This window comes from Eschscholzia californica, unplaced genomic scaffold (genome assembly GCF_041429995.1).
Source record: "Eschscholzia californica isolate CP2 unplaced genomic scaffold, dmEscCali1.0.p SCAF_1, whole genome shotgun sequence".
In the NCBI taxonomy this organism is placed as follows: domain Eukaryota; kingdom Viridiplantae; phylum Streptophyta; class Magnoliopsida; order Ranunculales; family Papaveraceae; genus Eschscholzia; species Eschscholzia californica.
Window position 1 is genome coordinate 44290709 of NW_028238198.1, and position 10253 is coordinate 44300961.

The window sequence follows — 10253 nt, forward strand, 5'->3', positions numbered from 1 at the left end:
TTAATCTACACTGATTAAAGAATGCACGAGTGAATTGAGCGTGTGAAAGAGAGTGCCTCTAGAAACAGAATACTTTGACTTCAGTCCCTTCTTCTAAACCACCATTCCATACTTCAGTCCTCTTTATCCTTTATCTTCTAACATTCAGTCCTTCTCTCTCTTACAGAAGTCTTATCTGATGCTATCAAATTTAATACTTGTTATCTCTACGTTCATCTTGTTTTCAGTGGTTAGAGAATCTCTAACTCATAATTCGAAGAACAACCATGAAGTTTGAAAATAACTATTTGAATGACTGCTACAACTTAGTAACAGATCATGGTTCAGAATCTCGGATCCAAATCATAGACAAACAGAAAACAAACTAACGAAATGTATATCGATAAATACTTACCATGCATCCGCCCCCTGCTGAAATACATCTAGCCCGTCTTTTGGTTAGCTTAAATGAGCGACAAATTACCTCGTCTTAAGTGCTTACTAACTTAATTTGTGTTTGGTAAACTAAGCTAATTCTTTTTTTAAGGCAAAAAACCCAAATTTTGAGAAAAGCAGAAGGCAAGATAGAACAGCTTCTGAAAATTAGGACAGATCATTCTCCCCTATGTACATGGGACTATGGGAGTGCCAGCACTGGAGTAAGAGAGATCTTTTCTAAGCCACGTCCTCCGTTAGAGCTTGAACGTCCTCCATATGTAAAATAAGTCCATGGAAGTACAAACCTCAATATTGATCAATCTCATGCACGTCCATGGAAGTACAAACCTTGGAAGATCAAATCCACACGGTTGGAATCATTATAAAAATAAAATATCACAAATCAAAACACCAAAGTTCATCATATCCATTAACAAGTTCGAAACAGATAATAGTAATTTGGATGGGGCCGATGTTCAGTACTCAAATAGGTTCTCCAAACAGAGTTCAAACTTCAGTTACAATAACGACCAAAACATGATTTACTAAGTCAATGACATGATGTTTAAGAAGACACATAGTGATCCTAGTTAAAAAAGGAAAAGAAAGGGACACCCATGTATTTGAATGGTTAACCAAAACATTTGAACCACCAAATTCAGGCTTCTTCCCTCCACGAAGTTCTTAACACATTAACATCAGACACACAGCCTGATTTCCTGCCTACAGAAAACTTCTTCAAACCTGCAATTATAATATAATATATATGTATATGGAGAGAGGGGGAGAGAGAGAGAGACCAGTCTTTAACACCATAGACACAACCAAGGATCAGAAATGCATCATACTACAAATATGAGCAGTTCAAATTCCTGACTCACATGTTCTTGTTTCTCTGAGCTGCAATTTTCGCTGCAACTTGTTCTTCTGACAGTGGCAGGTAGTAGATTCGAGGGGTGGCATTTGTTTTCTTGAAGAGGTCGTCAAGGGTTAGAATCGGGATATCTGCTTTGGCGGCGAGTGGTGGTGGAGGTGGAAGTTGAACCCTCTCCCTTGCTGGTGGTGGTGGTGGTAGTGAAACTGGTGAAGGAAGCGACTCTTTCTGAAAATGCTGACGAGGCTGAGACAGAGGAGGTGGTGGTGGAAGTGAAGCTGGTGGTGGAAGTTGTTCTTTCAGCAAATGCTGACGAGGCAAAGGCTTGGACAGAGAGGGTGTCAGGCCGGCAGGTGTAGTGGGACTGTTGCTTACAATTGGCCCCGCCTGCTGGGATGTGGCTTCAGCCCGACTTTTCACTTCTTCGGGTTCAACAAACTCGGCCACCAGCAGGTGTCCTCCATTCGGAGGCCATTGCAAATTGTATACAGCATTTCGAGTCTCTTTGGCTTCTTCCACTGATGAGAACTGTTTAACCAAAAGTTAAATTCGTTAAAATCCTGCACCTGACAAGATATACAACTAAGCCACAAAAGTAGATCCTGATCAACTATTCAACCACCAATGCACCACAACCAGTATTGATCGAAGGATATAAGTTGAACAGGTCCACAAACAAATGTTTCATGTAAATTTTCAAAACGGCTATATGGTACTAGGAGAACGGCATGTCTAATCTCAAAAGCTAACTTACTGTGTTCGGTCAAAAATACTTTTCCAGTCAGTTCTTCAAAAAAAACTTGTTCATGTCGGTTTAGATATCACAAATATTTCATTTATTTATGTGCATCATTTAAGGTGGCTGATATTGGATCTATTTAGCACCCTAGGAAGTTGGATGTAAGGAGTTAGAGTAGTTAATTATATGATGGGCTGATCCAGATTTTAAGCCAGAAAAATGATATTTAAACACGTCGAAGAGAGATCTCCGGCAAATTGTGTAAAATATGTAAATAAAATAGCTGCTCAAGGATTAACTTTATCAAATTAGTATAGGAGTTCAGAACACTTAGAATACAAAGAAGGGATGATAGGCATTTACCGTAACATAGCAGTGGGTCTTGATATGGTCCATCCAGAAACTGGAGATAGTTCCAGTTTTTGCCAAAAGCTCCTGTACAGCTTTAAGAGTGAACGGGCGCAGAAAACGGTCGATTCTAAGAGAATTGGTGGGAGGTTTTGATGATTGAGGAACTGTCAATGTGATAACAAAGACCCACATTACAAACAAGAGAGTTATTAGTTTGGAAACTGTGAAAACAGAAGCCATGAACTCTTACCAACACGCTCCTTTGGTGGATCTGCACCACTACTAGTCGTTGAATCAGATCTACTGAAGTTGCGTTTAGGGATTGCAGACCGAAATGTATCTTTAGGCGTTGTTGGTGTTAGAGTAGAGTTTGGTGGCTCAGAAACTTTAGGGGCTTCAGAGTTCCACCTACGCTGCCGCTTTGGAGGTTCACTGTTTTCCGCTACTATTTTGCCTGCACAAAACACGAGACAACTCATAAAATTGTAATTTTGGCAAATGGGAAAGAGGGAATATCATTTTGTGCTGACATTAACTAAAAATCTAATGAAGTTCAAAATCTGTAAATCGATCAACAGACCATTCTTAATACATTCAAACTCCAAAGTCTATCAATAAAATCAACAGACCAGCCTTGAGGGCCAAACCAAGATATAGTAATTGGACAAGGGCCTTAATGTTTAAAATTGAATCTTATATAATAAAATCCATGAAGCATTAACCAACATAAGAAAGCAACAGAAAATTATTAGAATATTCCTTACCTTCGAATTTTCTTTTCTCAGCAGCAGCAGCATGACTGTCATTATCTTTCATTGCACCATCTTTGTCAGTACATGAATTGGGAGCAGTGGTATCAACAAGACTTGGCTCTTTTACAATGTCCAAGTGTGACCCACTCCTGTCTTTCACGTCATCAGGATTGTGATTTGAATCCACTAGCTTACTCTCTAATACATCTTCCTCCATTGAATCATCCCCCGAACTTCGATCCAAATTCAATTTTTCTGCAGATCTTCCATCTGCAATATCAATTTTTCTGCTAAGGTCTGCACTTGTAGCATTAGTATCATCTGTCTCTTCAACAGAGATTTGGTTCTCACACTGCATGGACTCAGCCAGAGCAGGCATATTGCCACCTTTAGGAGGTGAGTCATTTGATGATGGTTCCACCGTTACTGGCTTAACAACTTCTAGTTCTAAATGGAAATTATTAGCATTCAAAGAATCCTTTAGTTCATTCTTTTCATTAATTGACACAGAATCAGAAGAAATAGACTCATTTACTTTTAACCCTAAAATGGAGCTGACCTCAGATACCTGTTTGTTTGAATCGGAAACATTAAGGATGTCATGTTCATGGAGAAGCTTTGGGTCCTCAATCTTTACCTGGTTATCACTGTCTCTGGACTCTTCTCTGAAGACCGATGTCTGGGATACCACAGTCTCGGTGACTGTGATACTGGTTTCCACAGAAACTGCAACACTTACCGGCTCCCCGTCAGTCATAACAGAATCATTGTCCCCAACTAATTTTCCATCTTGAGTTTGAACCTCATCTGGATTAACAGAACCTTCATTGACGTCAACAGTAATTGCACTCTCATCCACATTTTCAGTTTTACCTTCAGAGTGCTCCCCAGCATCTTCAACCATTTGACTCTCCACAGACTTTGTCTCGACATCTACTCGCTCATCATCATTATCAACAATGGCTGCAGTATCATCCATCTTCTGGGTTTTATCCTGCCCATCATCCACGGTGTATTCAACATTTTGACATTCCACGGGCTTACCATTCACATCTTGCTTATCACTGATGTCAATAGTGACTGAAGTTTCATCCACCTCTTGAGTTTTATTTTCACCGTGACTTGTATCCTCAACTAAATGTGGCTCTACTGGCTTTTCCTTCACATCTTCGAGTTGACCATCCATTTCTTTACCCGATTCCACCTTAATACACTCACTCCCCTCATCAACTGCACCTTTTTTATCAGCAGCATCCCTCTCCATTTGCAATGCTTCACCCAATCTTCTTATTAGATCATCTTTTAAGCCTTTTGTCATTAGTTTCCTTCTCTTAAGTTCTTCTTTCAACTCGGTTACCTTCCACTGTTCAATCGGACGGTTGTCAATTACTGGATACCGAGACGACATCTTTCTCAATTGATTATTTGAGCAAAACTCGTATTGGTAAGCCTGATCGATGACAAAATTATATTTAGCATAAAAAAATAATTGAATTAGAAAACTCTACCTATGATAAACAGATATAGAATACAACAAAACGCTGTGACAAACATCAAAAAACTAAAGTAAACTAAACCTAGTACTAACACAATCTAGTATTACGTCACTTGCCTCCTTTCGTTATCTTGCTCCGTTGTGATGCTTTAATGGATTGTAAGTCTGGTACTTACTTATATTTTTGGTTGGATATGTCACCATTTCTAGAACTTAACAAAATCGCTTTTTTACCCACTTGATAACGTGATTACTTATCCAATTTGAATTCCTAGAACTTCAAGCATCGAATGAATCTTCTATCAAACAGATCAAAAGGTGTTCTTATTCATATAAAAGAGTGTTGGGCAAATTTTGACATTTGACATAAAAGATCTTGTTCCATGATTCAATAACGTTAACAATTTTTCAACAAATTCTCTTTATAAATTTCTAAATGGAGGACCACTCTCTAACTTGGGGTGTAAATTATACATCAAGTTATGGGAGAAGTTCAACAACATTATCCCATAGGCTAAGCAAAGGCTACAATAGTCAAGCTCAATGGGGGTGCAAATTGACATGATGCCATATGAATTACTGTCACCAACATTATCATAAACCCTAATTGAAGCCTTAACCACGATTCAGTACGGAGAAATGAAAAGAATGGAACCTTAAAAGAAAAAAGAAATCCAATACAGTACTTACAGCTGTTTCCTCTTTAATGACAGTAAAGGCCTCGAACGAAACCCTAATTTGCAGAGCAGAAAAACAACGATTAGAGAGAGAAAATTAAAATTTCCTGATCATAAAAGTAGATGACAGTTTCCTGTAGAAAACACCCGATTCTTGAGAAGAATTAACAAATTCTTAATCTTCCTTCCCTGAAACACCAAAAAGAAAAACGAAAACAGAAAAACACTTGTAACGAAGTAAAAGAGAAAGATGGTAGAGAGCGAGATATTAGAGAGATGGAGAGAAATGGTTTTCCAAGAGAAATCAATGGGAAAGATGATATCTTTATCTGATTTTCTTGATCCAATTTCTTTTTTTCTAGGGTTCTTGTGTGGTGCGTTTTTGGATTCCCTCCGTTCAAGAGAGATAGATATGAAATGATGAATACGCTCGAGTCGTGTATCCCACATCAACCTAAAATATACCAAACCCGCCAAACAACCCGAGCCTAACCCGTGGATTAATTCTTTGTGTTAATTTCAATTTGGCTCCTAATTTGTGACCAACCGAAAATGTGGCTCGACTAGTGTTCTAATTTGGCCCTAGTACCATATTTCCATTACAGAAACAAAAAAAAATTCAAAAGCATTTTCCTTCCTATGCTCTCTTTTTTTATGGCCGCGGCTTTGGGGAATAAAGAAAATTCTCCGGGGAATAAATTCTCGAGGGAATCCAGATTTTTTTGAAAATTCTCCGGGGAATAAATTTTTATGGGGAATACAGAATACATTTTTTTTGAAAATTCTCCCCCATCTCATCTGTTCTCTCTGCCACTTCATCTTCTTGACACCTCATCATCTTCTCCGGTGAAAGTCGCCGGCCGGCCAATTTTCTGGCCGGCGACCTTCAAACTTAAAAAAAAAAAATATTTTCTCTCTCCTCTCTCTCTCTACATCTTTTTTTTCTTTTCTCTCTCTCTAGAACAGATCTAGAGAGAGAACAGACCAGATCTGTTCTTACTAACAGACCAAAGGTACAACTCCTAAAACGACTTCTCACCCTTAAGTATTCTTGCCGGAGGTCCGGTCTCCTTAGGTTCCTTCCACAATTCCGGCTCTGGTTCTCCTGCAATTTGACAAATATTATGTAATACACAACACGCCACAATCGTTTGAGGGGCATAATCAAGTCCAACATTCAAATCTTGAAGAATTCTCCATCTTCCATTAAGCAAACCAATTGCTTGTTCCACCATTGATGCTCCTCTCATTAGAAAAGAATGGAACGAATTCTGAGCTAATGTGCCAGTACCATTAGGCGAAAATGGTGTTAGTAAGAAAGACATTAATGGGAAACAACAATCTCCAACGATATACGGACGAACATGATGACCCCGAACCGTAATCATTGAATCTCTAAGAATTTCAGCAGAAGTAAGCTTATTGTATAATTGACCATCCCTAAAATGGGTAGCATCATCAGTTCCACCTAGGGCTTTTACACAAACATCCCAGAAATTTTTTATATGATCAGCAACAACTTGAAGTAAAACAGATGGAAACCCATGTTTAGATCGAAAACTAGAAGAATTATGAACTTGAAGAGTGAGATCTGGTCTGTTCTCACGAACAAACCATTGAAGGTCTCTTCGTGAGAACAGACCCTCTCTCTCTCTCTAGATATGTTCTAGAGAGAGAGTAAAGAAAAAAAATAACAAATTAAGAGAGAGAAAAGAGAAAATAAATTTTTTTTTTTCTTTTTTTTATGTTTGAAGGTCACCGGCCGGAAAATTGGCCGGCCGACGACTTTCGCCGGAGAAGATGAAGTGGTAGAGAGAGATAGAAGAGCCTTTTTTATAGCTTCTTCTAAAATTAGAAGCCCCTTAGCAATAAAAATAAACATAAAAAGTCAATCTTATTTGACTAGTTTTAAGAAAAATCTTTATTCTCCGGAGAATTTTCTTTATTCCCCAAAGTCGCGGCCTTTTTTTATTAGCCGAAAAGAGTTGTTGGCAACGACCGGTCGACCTTTGCCAGCGACCTTTAGAAACAAAAAATTTTCACCTCTCTTTTGTTTGTTCTTCCTCTCACCAACATTACCATAACTACCCTTACCACTAACAGCCATCATCATCGTCATGACATCTCTCCATATTTCCCTCTGGAAAAATATGGGGATATAGAAAAATCGAAGATTGAGATTTTTCTTCTCCATAGCAGTAGAAAGTTAGAAAATATGGGGATATAGAAAAATTTGTTGAAGGTAGTGGCAATGGTTGGCCAGTAATTGTTAGCGACCATTGTTGGCAATCCACTCGGGCTAATAAGAGAGATAGAAGGAGAATAAAGAAATAAATACTTTTGAAATAGGGGTAGAATGAAATTTAGATTGTGTTAAGTTGCCTTACATCACTCACAAGAATAGTTGAACCTGCAACGCTCCGCCACCTACACCCTAAACTGGGAGGTCGGTTAGGATCAGCTAAGAGGAATCAACCATGTTTTGCCTACAACACGATCAGATCAGCCCTGGAATCTCTAAAGGAGTGGGGGGGTCATGTAAGTTGGGTCGATACCTCACGTCATAAATTGGGGAGGCAGAAGCGCGCCACAAGCTTACCGACTTAATCCCAGAATCTCCCTAAAGGATCCAAGTCGGTTAAAGATCTTAAGTGTTTAAGCAAGCTTGGACTTCAAGAGTCTCAAAAGAGAAAACATCTTTTAGAAGATCTATCACCTCGACAGGATATCTACGAAGTATCCCTGAACTTAGGAACTTCTATTTATCCTAGATACGAGATAAACTATAAGGGAAACAGGAGCTAGGAGCAGGAGCAAGGAACAGTAGCATGGAGCAGGAAGAAAGTATCTATCAATTAAACAGAATATTGATCATAACGGACGTTGTCATGCATCAAGTCCCGGTTTCATGTTGATTTAACGGAATGCCATTTTTCGACATCAGCAGTTGCTTATTTTGTTTTTAAATGTAAGTAATAAGTTACATTGAAGGTGTTTTTTCAATATAATGATTATCTTTGCTTTTGTTGTCCAGCAAACCCAGCAAAATGTAACAGTAATGATTGGGTTTTTCACAAAGGAAAATTTGTATGGTCCGTTTGTTTTATTCGACAATCCGAGCAGTCATTGGTGGCAGGTGTCTGATCCACCTGGACTGGAAGAGTAGTTGTTCGCCGATTGCCTGTCCGGTTCGATTCCCACCCCTAGCCCTAGCCACGACCATAACCTTTAGAATTTTTTTCTTTATTTACCCAACCGTGAGGAAGTATGTAATTGTTCCCCCTTATTTCTCAACCAATTATAAGAATTCCAAATTAGCAACTAGCCAACCTCCTTAAGCCATCACAAAAATCTATATAATAAAACACAATGTTTTGTGCTGACTAGGACAAGTCAAAAGACAAATTCGATCGTCCGTTGGGATTTTGATACAATCCCCACTCTTTGAGCCATTACCCTACCAAATTTAATCACCCACTACATGATAGAAGGTAAATAAGACCTTTAATCTGGGATTCATCATCTTCCTACGCGCCTTATCTTCCTTCATTCGCGCGTTATCACTAAAAAAGAAACTATCGAACCGTATCTTCTTAATGCATGTTGGGACGTTAGAAAATTTATGGTTGTAGAAATTGTGAATCATGACAGAAGAAATCATGGCCTCTTGGGACGTTACAAACTAAAAATCGATGAATCATGGTTTAAGATCTCTCCTACTCTGGTTCTCTCTCTATGAAATGGGTTTTATCTGGTCCTCTCTCTCTAAAATGGGTTTTCTCATCTAGGTCTTACTGCTATCTCTCTTTCTCTCTCTAGGTTTTACAATATGAAAATTTTTTTTTCATAACTTATAATTATTTCTCACCGATTGTTTTGGTACAGATAGTTTGGCGTGGAGTTCGTCTTCCAATCTTCTGATAACGACAAGTGAACATGTAAGTTTTGTGTATTTTCTACAGTACTTTGATCTATTTTGGTTAAATAAGTATATTGAAGATTTTTACACATGATTAAGTAAAAATTTAGAATTTCAGGAGTTTCAATTTCTTCCCCAAATCTTTATTCTTCCCCAAATTTTCATGGCAGAAATCACTCACCCAGATCTGCGGAAAAAAGAAATAACCATGGCAGAAATCATTTCCCTAATCTTCGTGGCAGAAATCACTCACCCAAATCTTCATGGCAGATATCTTCATCTCCCTAATCTTCATCAAAGAATCAAACCTCAATCTTATAGGGTAAGATATTATTACCGAATAAATTTTCGGTATGCCTCTCTATAAAGATTGTTGAGTAAAAAAGATGTTCCATCTATCTACAACTTCAATTGTATAGGTGAAATCTGATATTTCATAGTTTCAATTTCTAATCAATTTCAATAGGTGAAATCTGATATTCCGTAGTTTCAATTTCTAATCAATTTCATAGTTTTCATTCCATAATTTCAAGTTCAAAGTTTTAACTTCTAATCTTTTCTGTAGTCTGTTATGTCGTCGTCAACGAAATCATCGTGTGCCTCTTCCGCATACGTCAATCGTCCATTTTCCCCATCTATTAATAGCCCACCGTCTCCTTCTTCATCAACATTGTCTTCGCAATCTGCCACCCGTCCACCTTCACCATCATCATGTGATGCAGCTGTACCAAATATCCCTGTTTATAGGCGACCTTATTGCCCTCGTTACTATAGACATTGTCCCGAGACAAAAACCGTTAAAGGTGTTAGCATGACGTACCTCAGAGTCTATTGCCCATCATGCCACCGAAAATTCACTTTACTTGGTGTCAATGTCATTACCAGCAAACTTATCTACTTTTCGACGCCAGTTTCAGGTTCGACTGCTTCTAAAGGGCGTCGTGGATAATGCCATCAATCCTTTATTTTTGAAGTTTTTAATCGTTTACATTGTTACGCTACCCCATGTTATATGTATTTCCTTGAAAT

At 38.3% G+C, this 10253-nt stretch overlaps 1 protein-coding gene across 1 annotated transcript; it reads right to left on the reverse strand.

Annotated features, from left to right (window-relative positions):
- Positions 1–823: 823 nt before the first annotated feature.
- LOC147567056 (uncharacterized) lies at positions 824–5789 on the reverse strand. Its single transcript, XM_086653665.1, has 6 exons — positions 5319–5789; positions 3146–4583; positions 2632–2835; positions 2394–2545; positions 1299–1819; positions 824–1161 (listed from the first exon to the last, which is right to left on the reverse strand). The coding sequence occupies exons 2-6, from the start codon at positions 4539–4541 to the stop codon at positions 1116–1118; spliced, it is 2319 nt and encodes a 772-aa protein (XP_086509791.1). The 5' UTR covers positions 4542–4583; positions 5319–5789; the 3' UTR covers positions 824–1115.
- Between the last annotated feature and the right edge of the window lie 4464 nt (positions 5790–10253).

Excerpts from the sequence above, each read along its gene's own strand:
- LOC147567056 (XM_086653665.1), bottom strand. The coding sequence starts at position 4,541 with ATGTCGTCTCGGTATCCAGTAATTGACAACCGTCCGATTGAACAGTGG. Across the intron at positions 1,820-2,393 it reads AGACCCACTGCTATGTTACG|TTCTCATCAGTGGAAGAAGC; the intron begins GTAAATGCCTAT and ends TTGGTTAAACAG. Across the intron at positions 1,162-1,298 it reads GCTCAGAGAAACAAGAACAT|GTTTGAAGAAGTTTTCTGTA; the intron begins GTGAGTCAGGAA and ends TTATAATTGCAG.